Genomic DNA, 15,764 nt, shown 5'->3' on the forward strand with positions numbered 1-15,764 from the left:
GTTGCAAGTCGATTTAACAAGGTCATAGGTGTTAAGCAGAAGAAGGTAACAGCAAAAAAAATACATATGAGAGTGCATACTCAGTTTTGTGCAATGAGGAATGTTAAACTACAAGTTTCTTGTTTGAATAGCCAACTACTTGCGTAAAACACTTTCATTGGAATTTTTGACTAAACCATTAAATAATTTGCCAGGCCTTTGCTACAAATACCTGTATTCCCTTAGTAGTTTTCACACATAAATCACTTTAAAGAAAATAGAAATATCATATTACCTCCAATTTATAGGAATATGGCAAAGTCACCAGTGATCGACACAACCTTTCTTGCTCTCCTCTTGTGCTTCCTCCTCATTTCATCCAATGGTTGGTACTTCTTTCATTGTCATTTCATTTGTGAATATTGTATGCATCTATTTTAACTCCAAAAAGTTAGTGTTTTTACGGCAAAATAATGGTATATATACCCGACTACCAAGCTAGTTATAGTCGGTCTATCTATAAGCTATCATGAAAACGCCAGCCGTTACCATAGTAGCTGCATGAATCAAAGCAGATACTCAGACGACTAATATGACCACTAGCCTTCAAGCCCATTTCCTGAGACAGGACTTCGATCGCTCTTAATTCTTGGACCGACTGGAAAAGATGCAAAGCTAAGAGAGAGATGGTATTTGGACCCAAAACTACAATCTAATATAACAAAAAGTTGCAAAGATTCATTATAAATTTATTAATTTTACGCTAGTTGTTAACTTGCTATAATCCTTTCATAGTATATGCAGCTAGCACCTAGCTATTCCGTTGCACGCTCATATACGAACCCGCTAATATGAAATGGTTATCGTTATTGTTATAGCTTATGATAAGAAACATATATTTCAACATGTTTTAAAAGAAATTTATATATTCCAATTCAAATTAAAGATTTTGACCAAGAAAAACTTCTAATAAGTTGTTCCATGTAGAGATGCATGCTGCCGAGGGCAAACTTTGCCGAAGGAAGAGCAAGATATTAGGTGGCTCTTGTTTGATTAGCAGAAATTGTGACAAAGACTGCAAAGAGAAAGAGGGGGCGGAGAGGGGTATGTGCTTTAAAAACAACGTCTTTAGACACTATTGCTACTGCTTCCACAAGTGCAAATAAGTATCAAATGCTCTCAGAATTCTCGTTTCTTATGTATGATAAATAAAAAGTGATATCTTGTCTTGTCTGTGAAAGAATAAATATACTACCAATTCACTAGAATTGTAATGATTGTGAGAAAATAGTACTAAATTATGTTTGTATTATCGTATTGTACGTACATTTTTTGTAGGGTCCGTAAGGTAGTTTTTGATAGCAAATGAAATAATCAAAATAATTTTACGAATTTTTTTGTGGTTATTCTGACTATGTTGGCTATTATGATTAATGTACAATCAGAGGCGGATGAAGGATTTGAAGGTTGCGGGTGCCATAATCTCATTTAATGTATACCTATTAATGACTAATATTAAATTTGTTAGGAATGTTTATTTAATTTTTTTGAGTTTATTCGGGTCAACCTAATAGGCATTGTGTATTTGCAAACATAAAAGTTACATTATAATGAACGAACGTAACTGGCATTTTAAATAAGGAATAACACGTTTATTATAACAACACAAGTAAAATCAACAGTTACACTAGGAAATTACATCTTTTCTCTAGATTAAATATAAATTTACACAAGTAAGATAACATCTCCCGTACGAAAATTACATCAATCAGAATAAGATTTTTTTTTTAAAAGATATCTATAAATGATAAACTATACCCCATAAGTATAAAGTTAAATAAACTACTAGGTTCCAAAAAATCAAAATCATAAATCTAATATTTTTTAAGAAATGCTTACGAAATTTTCATCAAATTTAATTGTAAAGAGATTTGAATTATATTTAATAACCATATAGTAACACAAATTTTATGATATAATAGAAAAAAGATGAAAAACATTTGATCTCAATCCACAATTCCCATTAAGAGTATGACCCAAGTTTTTCGGATTGGAAAGAAGAAAACTAATAAATTTAAGATTAAGAGGAAGGTTTATTTTCTACAATTTTAAAGTTTTGGAGTCCTTTTTTTGAGCATTCTTGCTATGTAAAATAATATAATGGAGAAAAGAAAAATATAAAAACAATGAAATGACAATTAGAAAATATGTAGGCAGCCAAATAGGGAAATGACCGGGACAAAAGGAAATAAAAAACATAAAGAAACGGGAAAGTTGGACAAGGTTCAAGATGACTACAAACTTGAATTTTACACATGAAAAAAGCTTTCAAAAATATCTACTAATCATGGCACCTTTGTCTAGGTTATGATTGCGGGTGTCAGGATCAAATATTTAACATAGTTAAAGAAAATTTTAATATAATTATATAAAACATTTATCATCTTAGCGGGTGTCATGCCACCCCTTCCTAAAAGGGGTGGATCCGCCGCTGTGTACCATGTCGAAGAAATTTCATTTAGCATTGAGGAAAAAAGACTAGACTACGTACTGTAATTGTTAGTGCCAGAATCTACCATCAAGGTTTCATCGACTCGTGAAGCAAAATATTGCAGCATATATGGCGCAATACATTAGAAAGCAACTTCAACTCCATCTAATCAAGACTTCATAAATCCATCTAAAAATTCTACTCAAATACAGACTTACTCACAAAATACATCCACTAACTCTAAGGATGCAACGTCCTTCCTTTCCAAACACCACTCACTATATGTCCATGCAGGAGAACATCCAAACCAACAATCAACTCTTCCACCTTCCCAGAATGACCATGCAGGGGCCACAGTTGCCACACATCTCAACCCCGATGGTCTACACTTCTCAGATCATCTCCACGGACTAGCCACTCGAGTCTTGGTTGGAGATGGGCTTACAGGGCTATGCCCTGACATTCACTATGGAGCTGAACGGTCAAGAGATTGTTCTACTCATACAAAATCATCCCATCTAGCGGAGATTGTAACGGAAGGTATGCGTCTGGGGATGGATGCTTACACGCAGAACCAATGGTTCACAACTCAGACACCCCTACTCTTAGAGAACCAAGCATCCTCTTCGATTCCTCACTGGGCTTATCCCATGAACCCTTCAAATCTACATGGGAACCCAGTGATCAACCTGATGCCTTTCTACCCTCCACACCATATGGGCCAGGTATTTGCTCCATGGTTCCAGTCACTCCACTCCTTCAACCCACTCTCCCCATATGCAAGTCCTCTCAGTCCGATGGACAACTTCAGTGCAATAGAGTCTCCCCCACACACACCCCCACCCTCACCACACGTACTAGACAGTCCAACAAGGCAAGAATTAGCAGAAGTACTAGCGGAGATGAGGGAAACAAGGACAGAATTTTGGTGGTTAAAGGGGATTCTACTTTACGACCTAAAAGAACAGTACGAAAAAAAGTTTGTCCTCAAGTGTCCACCCGATCTAGAAGCATGCAGCATCAACTTTCGCCAAACATTAAATCCAATAATAGGGAAATATGCCATGGTCATTATCCCCACTCATCACCCGACCTCTCAGGCAGTGAGTCTGGAGCAGATGACATCACAAGTCACTCCAAGGACTCCAGTTCTAATAGAGCAGATCTCCAATCCTAACACTTATATGAATTTTCTACTCTGGAACTGCAGGGGATCACACAATCTTGAGTTTAGGAGACACTTTAGATCTTTGTTAGATAATCACAGGCCTGTGCTAGTAATATTACTTGAGACACACATGCATGATCACTCTAGGCTTCGTGATGATTTTAATTTCACCCACATGTCACAAGTTGCTGCTAACGGGCTTATAGGGGGATTAGTGGTACTTTGGAAAGAAGAGGGTGTAAAGGTGACGGAGATGAGGCTTTCAGAGCAAGAAATACATTGTATGGTCCAGGTATGTGCTAATAAACCTCCTTGGTTGTTGTCAGCTATATATGCGAGTAATCATGCTCATTTACGAAATTTACTTTGGGACAGTTTAAATAATATGCAAAACACTTTTGATATGCCTTGGTTAGTAGGGGGTGATTTTAATGAAGTCATGAACTCTAGGGAAAAATTTGGTGGTTTGCCTATTAGAAATAGTAGAGTAGATAAGTTTGTTGCATGTTTAAATTACTGTAAGCTATTAGATTTAGGCTTTCATGGAAGTTGTTTCACTTGGAATAATAAGCGTAGATTTGGTAATGCCATTCTAGAGAGACTTGATCGTTTTCTAGCCAACTATGAATGGCTTAATTTGTATCCAGAAGCTGTGGTAAAACATCTCCCTCGAACTTACTCGGATCACTGCCCACTTCTAATAACCCTTCAGCCAACACCTAGGTTAGCACAAAAATTTTTTCGATTTGAAACAATATGGGCAACTCACCCACAGTTTCAAACTTTAGTTCGTAACGTTTGGTCAGGGGATCATACTCTACCTCAGACAACTAAAATATTTCAGGCTGCTGTCACTCTTTGGAACAAGGAGCAATTTTGGAAATATTTTTCAACAAAAAAGAACATTACTAGCTAGATTAGCAGGAATTCAATCCTTAGTGCATTATCTCACTAGTTGGTTCTTGCAAAATTTAGAAATGGATCTTTCCATGCAATATAGTAAAATATTACTCTTAGTGGAAGAATTTTGGAAGTTAAAATCCCGTATTAATTGGCTAAATGAGGGCGATGCGAATACTAAATTTTTCCATATGACTACCATTCACAGACGTAGAAGAAATAGAATTTTTAGTCTTCGAGATTTGGCAACTGGATATTCCAACAGGATGAATTAGAGCAGCATATCACTGCTTTTTATCATTCACTATTCACAACTGACCAATTAAGTTCCACTAATAAGTACCATGATTCGTCTCCTATTTGTCTTTCTTTACAGGAACAACATCAGTTGGAGGAGCCTTTTACCATACACGAAATTAAAAGTGCTTTATTTAGCTTTCAACCATATAAGTCACCTGGTCCGGATGGATTACATCCTTTTTTTTACCAAAAATATTGGCCAGACGTGGGCAGTAAGGTTAATTTATTTTGCCAAGAAATCTTCAGTACTAAGGTCATGCCACAAGAGTTAAATCAAACCTTTATTTGCCTTATTCCTAAAGTAAAGCACCATGTTACTATACAACAATATTGTCCCATAAGTTTATGTAATACTTTGTATAAATTGATTACCAAGTTAATTGCTAATAGGCTGAAACCTATTATTACTAAGATAATAGGACCTACTCAAACTAGTTTTCAACAAGGTAAACGAGCTTCAGACAATGCTATAATAGTGCAGAAAATTTTAAACTATTTTAGGGTTGCTAAAGGTAAAGCAGTTACATGTTATTGAAATTAGACTTAGAAAAGGCTTTTGATAGGATAGAATGGTCTTTTCTTAGGAGGACATTTATATTTTTCAATATTACTGCTCCATTGATTACCTTAATTATATCATGCGTTACAACCTCTTTAATTTCTATTTTGATTAATGGTTCTAGAACACCTTATTTTCATCCGACAAGAGGTATTCGTCAGGGAGATCCCCTGTCACCATACTTATTCATAATGTGTATGCAAATGCTCTCACGTAGCATTTCCTTATCAGTAGTTTGTCTGCAGTGGCAACCCATTAGCCTATCTAAAAATGGGCCTCAACTTTCACACCTTCTATTTGCAGATGACATTGTTTTGTTATCAAAAATTACTACTAAGAGTTGTCATGCAATAGTTGATGTACTAAAGCACTTTACCTCTTGCTCTGGTCAAAAAATTAATTTCGAAAAATCAAAAGTTTTTTTCTCCAAGAATAGCTCTCAAAATGATAGAAATTATATTACACAGTCTTTTTCCATTAAGGAAGGCACCTCGTTTGGTAAATATTTAGGGTTTCCTATGTTCACTACTCGACCTAAGAATGAGGACTTTCAATTCCTTCTAGATAACTTTAAGAATAGATTAGCGGGATGGAAAACAAATTTTTCAACTATGACAGGTCGATCTACTCTTATTAAATCTACCCTAAATAACCTTCCCAATCATATTATGCAGTATATACTGATTCCTAAACAAATTATCAAAAAAATAGAACAGTACCAACGAAATTTTCTTTAGGGCACCACCTCAGTCAAAAAGAAAATGCATCTTCTTAATTGGAACTTGGTAACGACCTCGAAAGCTATGGGTGGCCTGGGTATTCAAAAATTGGGGAAAAAAATAATGCTTTATTAGCGGGACTTGCTTGGAGAATTTTTCAATCCACTCAGGCAATGTGGTCAAGAGTTCTTATTAATAAATACATCCATAAAAGAACTGTTTTAAATAATTCAAAAATATGGGATAACATCCTTAGAGGGTGGAACTTTTGCCAAAGGGGTATCCAATGGAGAATAGGTGATGGCAAGCATATTAATGTATGGCATGATCCCTGGCTAAGGCCGGGCGCAACGATGCGTTCCATGATACAAGGCCCTTTAACTTTAGACCAAACTAAGTTAACAATCTCTCAAATTCTTAAACCCATGAGATGGATTAAGGATAAGATTACTTTTGACCTAGGGCATAATATAAATCCCTTAATCGATGCTATTTATGTGTCTCTTTTTAACACTAACCTGATCTAATTTACTGGGATCTAACTCAAACTAGCAAATTTACAATTAGGTTTATATATGACAATTTGGAAGAAATTATTCCTTCACCTTTGAGTCAGTCCCATAACTTCACTTGCATTTGGAAACTCCCTATCCATCCAAAACTTAAAAGCTTTATTTGGCTTCTTTGCCATAATAGGTTGCCAACCAGGCTCTACTTAAAACATACTAATATTATTGAAGATGCAACTTGCCTTTTCTGTCAACACAAGATGAATCCACCAAACACATTTTTCTGGAATGTGTGAATGCTGGGAAATATTGGCAACACTTAGGACTCACTTATTTAATTAGTTCTATTGCTAATCTGTCACATACACATACTTGGGTACGAGAACTCATTTTTATTAAACACACCAACCTTTCTCTTCACATTAACCCTCAAACATACTTACCATATAGTTTATGGAATATTTGGCTTACACGAAATGACAACCTGTTTCACAACACTAAAAGCAATATTCCCTACACCCATATTACCAAACAAGCTGCGGAATTCACTTACTTAGCTTCTTTCCATCATAGGAATAACCAGAAAACTCAATTAGAAAAGAAAGTTAAATGGAATCCTCCAAATAATCATTGTTATAAGCTCAATACTGATGGTGCTTTTTCAGCTAACACGACAGGCATAGGAGGACTAATTAGGAACTTCAACGCGGAATGGATTCTAGGTTTTTCTGGTTCGGCGCCACATGAGTCATCCATTTTGGCTGAACTATATGCTTTAACACAAGGCTCGAAACTTGCATATGATCATAATATTATACCTCTGGAGGCGGAGAAGGATGCAAAGGGACTTTTACTATTATTCGAATCTTAAAATTTTGCTTTCTCTAGCTTAATTGCTGATTGCAAGTACTATCGGGACCAGCTAGGTAAACCTGTGATCAAACATGCGTACAGAGAGCAAAATATGGTGGCAGATCGACTAGCTAAAGCGGGCCACAATTTTGGAAAGGAATACTTGCCAAGAATTTTTGAAAATGTTCCTACTTTTGTTGAGCTGACTTTTGCAAAGGATAAGGCTGGGTTGCAAGGAACTCACTCAGACAAAGACACTACTCGGCAAAATCAATGTGGCAACATTACTAGTAGTTCCTCGTGTGTAATTAGTTGTCATGATGATAATTCCAATAGGATAACCATAACAACAGTAAATACTAGTACTACTTTAGGACTTTGTAATACAACAATAGTTTGTGACAAGGTGCCAGTTAGGCACCACTCATCTGTACGCAGTTGCTAAATGCTAATATATATATTATCTTTTCTGACCAAAAAAAAAACTTCAACTCCTTGAGCAACGCGGAAATTCCAAGGCTTATTAATGCCGCGGTACAACCTTATCACCAGAGCCATATTTTTTCTAAAAAAACTTTCTCTGTTTCTATTCCAATTTCTTAATTGATCACGATATCCCAAATTTTTTTTTGAGCAAATAGGAAATACTTATATTAAAGGTTACGTAACACTGGGTACATCATAGTCATAGCTTGTGTCATTGAGGACACTTTGATTACCTAAGCTTGCTAACATATTGCAAGCATCTAGAATTAGGTACTTCACAAAAACACATTGTTCTTCTAGATCATTCCTTACAAAAAATTCAACATAATTTGGAGGTATGAAAAAAACCTTTTTTCCTTTTGCTTGAACAATTGCCTCTTTAGCCAGTTGATGTGCGATATTATTCCCTTGCCTGAATAGGTGCCGGAGGAGCATCACCTTTTCCTTGTGCATTAACAACCTGCAGTCATTAATAAGATTGTTAAATAGTGTGTTACCGCTGTGTATTGCCTCCATGAAATCTGTTTCTATTTCCGACGGGAATAAGCCCCATTCATGAGCAATTTGAAGTCCTTCCAGTAGCGCTCTTATTTCTGCTTCCAGAGAACCCCGTGCATGTATTGATTTTGTAAAAGCAACCACCCAATGACCTCGTGTATTGCGGAAAACTCCTCCCAGACCACTCCTATGATAGTTGTCCTTAAAACTGGCATCAATATTTAATTTGAACCAGCACTTAGGTGGTTTTTTCCACTTAACATGTAATGGAATCTTTTTATTTTTGTGGGACAAAACGTTTTTCAGTAAGAAGCTTGAATTTTGTGGCTTTTTGAACAATGTTGTTTATGTTAATAGGGTTTCTAGTGTTATTTTGATTATTTGAATTTCTGTTTATCCAAACATCCCATATGACAAAAGGAAAGAACGAGTTCCATGTAATAAACTGGTTTTTCAAAGAGTAATTAAAATTTTTTAGTTGAAGAAGCCAGTGATCACCTACTGGATCATAACAATTTGACCAACCCAGATTGTTCCAAAAAAGTTTTGTTGTTTTGCAGTCAAAGAAAATGTGAGTGGTTGTTCTTCTACTCTTGAATCACAAATAGGTCACATGGGGTCAATATTAATCCCTACACGGGCTAGGTATTTTCTGGATGGGAGCTTATTTTGTAGGCATTGCCATAAGAAAAATTCTATCTTATTTGGACATGACAAAGGCCAAACCTAGCTATACTCCATTTGGTTATTCAAAGGGGGTTCAATTAGGTTATAGCAACTTTTGGTAGTGAAAAATCATTTACTCGATAGAGACCATATAAGAACATCCTTAGTTGGCCCCTTGGATCGAACTCTTACCTTAAGGATATTTCTTTTTATTTTACTAGGGATATCAATCGATAGTTTAGTAAAATCCCGTTGATGATCAGTGTATATATCTCTAATTGTGAGTAAGTGGTCACTAACAATTAGAGGACCCTCAATTGAGTTCCTCAGATTTTTTGTATTGGGGATCCAATTTGTGTCCCATATATTCATGTTTGAATTGTAATGAGGAGACCAAGTGATCCCTTTTGCACATTTTCCACCCTTTTAGAATGGCCTTCCAAATAAAGGAGTGGTTTATTTTTGAGATATTTCCCCCGTATTTGGTAATTATAAGTCTTGTCCATGGAGTCGTAGCATGTGTGAGAAGTCTCTATACTAGACTAGACAAATTGCAGATATTTTTAGCAGTTACATAAGGATTCCTAAGCCTCCAGTGGATTTTTATTGACAGACACTGGACCATTTTACAAGATGGATTCTTTTCTTCAGTTGTACACCATATAAAATCTCTTTGGATTTTGTCAATGTTCTTAAGGGTCTTTTTTAATAGTTGAGTGTATTACATGTAATGGTTTGGTGTGGAGTTTAGGCACGATTGGGCTAGAATAGTTCTCCCTGCTATATTGATAAATCTCATCTTCCAGGAAGCAAGTCTAGTTCTCATTTTGTCAATTATAAATTGATAATCTGCTGGTTTTGGATTTTTTATTAATATTGAAAAATCTAGATAGGTACCACATGGTTCACTTTTTTTTATACCTAACATATTGCTAATATTTTTGACAATGTTGGGGGAGCAGTTTTGTGAGAAGAGGGTTATTGATTTAGTGTTATTTATGCTTTGGCCTAACAGGGAACAAAAGTAATCAAGGCCTATTTTAATGGATCGACATGATTTGTTATTGCCTTTGGCCATTAGTGTCAAGTCATCAGCAAAAACTAAATGAGAGTAACTAGGGCTTTTTCTTCCTATAGCAATAGGATCCCAATTCCATGTATCGACTCGGTGGCTAATATATCTAGACAATATTTCTAGACATAAGATAAAGATATAGGGTGATATAGGATCGGATTATCTAATCCCCCTACTTGGCTGAAAATATTTTGTAATGGAGCTATTAACAAGAATTGCAATAGAGTTTGATGAGATACAGCTAAGCAAGAGTTTTGAGAATTTAGGTGGAAAATTAAAGTATCTAAGGGTGCCTAGACAAAGGACCAATATACACGGTCGAAGCCTTTTCTAATTCAATTTTTAAGACCATGTGGCCTTGTTTGCCTCTTATTCTTCTTAGATTAGAAATTAATTCGATAATAATGATAGCATTATCCGAGGCTCTTCTATTTTTAATGAAACTAGCTTGGAAGGGACTAATGATTTGTTCTAAGAAAGCATTGAGACGATTTGCAAGAATTTTAGTGATTATTTTGTAAATGGTGTTACAAAGCCCGATTGGCCTAAAGTTCTTAATATTATTAGCATTAAGCATTTTTGGGATGAGGCAGAGATATGTTTTATTTAATTCATCAGAAATTTCTTGCCTTTTAATAATATCGTGACAAAGATTCACAACAGATTGACCTATGATGTCCTAGTGTCTTTGATTGAAAAAAGGGTGAAGTCCATCCGGCCGTGGAGATCTAAAGGGTTTGAAGGAAAAGATAGGCTTCTTAATTTCATTGTCTAATAGTGGGTTTTCTAGTGAGTTGAGATCAATTTTGGAATGACTAGATTGATTTACTTTTAAATCCCTTCAATTAGTAGATGAGTGGGAAGTGGTAAGCATTTTTTTTAAGAAATTCAAAACGTGGGACATGATCGACTGATGGTCATTTATCCAATTTCCAGCCTCATCTTTAAAGTAGGTAACTTTATTTTTTCTTCTTCTTCTTCTTCTTCTTCTTCTTCTTCTTGTTCTTCTTCTTCCTCTATTTGAGGCAGAAATATAAAAATATTTCGTAGTTTCATCCCCTTCATTTAGCCATATTATTCTAGATCTCAATTTCCAGTAATCCTCCTCTATCTTAAGGATGTCATTGTATTCTTTTAAGGTCACATTCTAGTGTTTGAAGGAAGATACTATGAGCAAAGTTTCTTGAATTTTGTATGCCCTGGAGTCTTGCTAAAATTATTCTTTTCTTACCCATTAAATTACCAAAGGTCTTATCTTTCCAAGGTTAACGCATTCTATAAAATGTTTACTAGCACAACAGAGCAACAAGCCAATTATTTCTAACAAGAGATGTAAATTCCGGATGTCTACACCAATAAGTTTCTAAACAGAAGGGTTGAGAATGGCCTTGTTTATTTCTAGGAATTAGTTCTACTAAGATGGGATTATGGTCGGAATATGTTTTTGGTAGGTGAATTATAGAGCAATTAGGAAACAATTCACACCATGCTTCATTACCTAAGACTTTGTCTAGTATTTCCATAATGAGCCCTTTATTTTTATGTCTATGGTTTGACCATGTATATTTACACCCTTTGAAGCCCATATCTCTAAGGTAATACTTGCTAATTTTTTATAGTAAAAAATCTACCCTATTGTTATTTATAGGTCTCCCCCCAAATTTTTGGTTGGAGATTAAGATTTCATTAAAGTCGCCTCCTAACATCCAAGGACCTTTGTAATTGTTATAAATGTTTTCAGATTTTCCCACATAATATTCCTATCTTGGTAGTTAGTACTAGCATAAATAGAAGAAAATAATCAAGTTTTACGTATAGGAAGTACCTCAATTGTTGCATGAATCTCTTGGTTCCTATGGGTGAAGTTATGGAAAGTGAGCACCTCATTATTCCACATAATGACCATACCACCTGATTGACCCTATGCTGGAACCACTATCAGCTTCGAGAAACAAAAATCATCAAGCATTTGCTCATGGTTTACCATCCTAGTTTCTAGTAAAGTCACCATGCATGGCCTGTGAATGTCTATCATTTCTCTAACATTTCTTTTGAAGTTATCATTATTTCCCCCCTTACATTCCAAATTATGAAGTTAGTTGGGCGATTTATTGATTGATTTAGGTTCATGGTTAGTGGTTCCCCATTCTCCCTCACCCCTCCTATAAAGACATGGTTCCTTCTTAGAAATGATACTAGAATCATGGCCCTGGTGCCCACTGTTGGAACCTGGGGTGGCCTGATATCCATGGAGCACTTGTAAAGTGCTAGGGGGAAGTTGAGCACATGCTTCTTCTCTTGCATCTCTGTGGAGAGATACACTTTTACCCCATCTAGGTTTGAGAAGTCAAGGACTTGCTCTGAGCCTATGTTGATGTGTTCTTCTATCTCCTCCTCCATTTCTCCTCTGCCTGACCTGGTTCTTGCATTGTATGGGGTTGTGGTGGTGGTGCCTGTGGGTTCACTTGGTTTATTGGTTGTTCCTGTGCCTGTTGGGTGGTCTTCCAAGGCATGAAGATGGGGTTCATGTGGGTTAGCATTTCTGATGGGAAGAATTAGGGGTGTGCATTCGATTTATCGATTCGATTTTGACCCTTATCGATAATTACTTATCGATTATCGATTTGTACATATGCTTATCATTATCGTTTCAATAAGGTTTCGATTTTTTCGATTTCGATTTATCGATTTTTGGGGCTTATCGATTCGGTTATCGAATACACCAATAAGAAAATTTGCGGGATTCCACGGAAAGTATATCGCTATAAACACGCCTAACTAATATGGACCAAAAGAAGCTAAAATAAGACGAACACCGTTTATAACATAAAAATTGTGTCAACAAGCACATGCAACGAAACTAAAGTAAGGGATCAAATGTATGCCACCAACACTCCAACGGTATAAAAAAAATACATCATCACGGCTAATTCTATTTTTCATTAATTTGAACTTCATTCCCTTGAGTTTTAAATATGATCATTCCTTAAATGTGGTAGATGAAATAATAGGGTCAGGGACTTAGGGTAAAGGAAAGGGTATTATAGAAAAAGTGTAAAAACAAAAAAAAATTTAAAAAAAATTAAATTTTTTTTTTAGTATTTCTTATCGGTTTATCGATAAATCGATAACCGAAGAGGACAAAATCGAAATCGATAAGGAAAATTTCAAAATTGAAATCGAAATCGATAAATCGATAAACCGATAACAAATAATCGATTCGATTCATCGATAAACCGATTCGAATGCACACCCCTAGGAAGAATGGAATGTCTAAGAGGATATTCTGTGGTTAAATTGGGTTGAAATATGGTGGCATGTTCCACCGATTCCTCATTGCATGCACTAGGTTTGGATTCAGCAATGGTGCTAGTGGGTGTAGGATGTTGTTGAGCCAAACTTGGTTCAAGTAATTGCTCATTGCAATCCTCATCCCCTCGGTTATTAGTTGTGCTAGGTATTGAGTATTTTTGAGGATTACTATCGACTCATGACCATTGACTTGGATACTGAATGAGGCTGCATGTCCCATTAGACCCATTTCCATCCATGACAGAGGTTGATAGTCTTGAGCCTGAGTGGGTTAGACAAAGGTGATTTGAGGATTTTCTGGGTGTGGAGGGCATGGAGGTATGTTTTCCATCGATTGAACTTTGTGTTTCCTTGGAATTTGGATGAGTCTGTGTCTCCTTCCTAGGGTAGATGGGATTCTTGGCATTTTGAGAAGACTGTTGGTTATTTAAGGAGTGAATAGCAGGCGTGGGATTAGGGTTATCAGTGGGGAGGTTGTGATTGGTGGCTTGGGTAGTATTGGAATTTTATTTTGCATGGCCTCTGAGTGGTCAATACTTAAATTTGTAGGGAGATAGTTCATGGGAGTAGTATCTTTACCGTGCTCAAGTGAAGAAGACATTTGTTCATCCTTGAGTTCAATAATGGCCATTTGGCCAACATGCTTTGGGGTGGTAGTATTTTCATATCATTGGGATAGACCTTTACTTGTAGAATCGGTTATCAGTGATTAGAACTAGGCTTTTGTGTTAATTGGTTAGTATGTCGTGTAGAATTAGTATTATTGGATGGGGTAATACCATCATTAGAGTTGTCTAATTGCATGTCACAATTATCATTAGTAGTAGTAGTAGACAGGTAGGAGTCTACTAATACCATGTCATTGGCTTGATTATCCAAGTGTCTCTTTACATGCATATTTTTGGGTAATTCTTATTTTCTTTATTGGTGGTTTTATTCAAAACCATTTGCTCATGATCTAAGACTGAGAAGTTGTTTTGGAGTGGTATGGTGGTTTTATCCAAGCTTAATCTAGGCGGGATTTTCCTACCATTGTTAACGGAATTTTGAGTAGTTATTTGAGCATCGATGTACTTGCCCGTATTGGCATTGAATAATTTTACCGAGATACCTGGGCCATCAAGCTTCTGCCTTGGAGTGGTGTTGTTTGTTGGACTATTTTTTGGAATCTGCTTTTTGCCTTTGTTGAAAGAAACAGTTTTTCATTCACCTTCTTGGTTTCCCACTTTTGAATTTGATTAATCATTGCTTGGGCATTGGTTTTCTTTGGTATCCTTTTTGATTTAAATACATTAAGTAACTGTATGACCCAGTCGTCCGCAGTTTTTGTACAGAATATTATTCCCTTCATAGTGTATATATTGTTTGTGGTTTCCAATATAGATGAAGGGTTATACTGGATGCTTAAATGGAATCTCCAAACAAAGTCTAGCATAGCGACCCCACATTGTTGTTGATGTGCATGCATCAATTTTCAGTAACCGACCAATGGAATTACCAATTCTTTCCAAAATTCTCCCGTCATAAACTTCTGTTGGTAGTTGTGGTAGCCTAATCCATATTGTTGAGGTTGTTAATTTTTTTTTTGTGGCCACAAAATTTGGTTTCCATTGGCAACAGAAAGGTAGTGGCCGTTGGTGAACCATGGACCTTGATGAAGAGCTTTCTCCATGTTTTCTTTTCTTTTGAATTTGATTATGAAGTAATCTTCCCCTAGATCAATCAATGAAAATTCTTCCGTTGGGTGCCAAAGTTCTTGAATTTTTTCTTTAAGTATTGATGTAGTATTCGTTTACCAAATAGTTTAACAATGATTGAGCACTTCCATGGCTCATAAATTCGTGGTTTATCCTCCTTTGATAGTGTGATCTGCTTAATGCCTCGTGTGGAAGAGCTCATTAATTTGTCCAGTGATTCCTCTTCCTCCGAAACAATCTCTGACAACTCAATATTTGATTGGCTTACGTTTGGAGAAAAATTCTTAGGGTCTGAGGATATTAGCACATCCCTGAATGACGCTTTGCTTTCTAGACCACACTGTTTTGGTATTGGTTGATCAATGTCAGGTGGTTTAGGTGGTATTGTATGTGGAGATTCATAGGGTCGAGGGTTCATTCTAGAGAGTATGTAGAATCAGGTAGTTGAGAGTGGAAGATTTATTTCACGAAATCTCAAAGTTAACACTTCATTATTTAGTTTCTGTTCAGAACTATGACAAAAAAGAATTTAGTTAACATCGAAGCAAATAAA

At 36.0% G+C, this 15,764-nt stretch overlaps 1 protein-coding gene across 1 annotated transcript; it reads left to right on the plus strand.

Moving 5' to 3' along the window:
* On the plus strand, window positions 240-1,392 carry LOC109234966 (defensin-like protein 19). Its single transcript, XM_019400997.1, has 2 exons — window positions 240-364; window positions 967-1,392. The coding sequence occupies exons 1-2, from the start codon at window positions 292-294 to the stop codon at window positions 1,143-1,145; spliced, it is 252 nt and encodes an 83-aa protein (XP_019256542.1). The 5' UTR covers window positions 240-291; the 3' UTR covers window positions 1,146-1,392.

Source organism: Nicotiana attenuata, chromosome 11 (genome assembly GCF_001879085.1).
Source record: "Nicotiana attenuata strain UT chromosome 11, NIATTr2, whole genome shotgun sequence".
NCBI lineage: Eukaryota > Viridiplantae > Streptophyta > Magnoliopsida > Solanales > Solanaceae > Nicotiana > Nicotiana attenuata.

What these genes read in the sequence shown, in the direction of transcription:
- LOC109234966 (XM_019400997.1), top strand. Translation starts at nt 292, where the DNA reads ATGGCAAAGTCACCAGTGATCGACACAACCTTTCTTGCTCTCCTCTTG. An exon ending in CCTCCTCATTTCATCCAATG is followed by an intron (nt 365 to 966) that starts GTTGGTACTTCT and finishes TGTTCCATGTAG; the next exon opens with AGATGCATGCTGCCGAGGGC.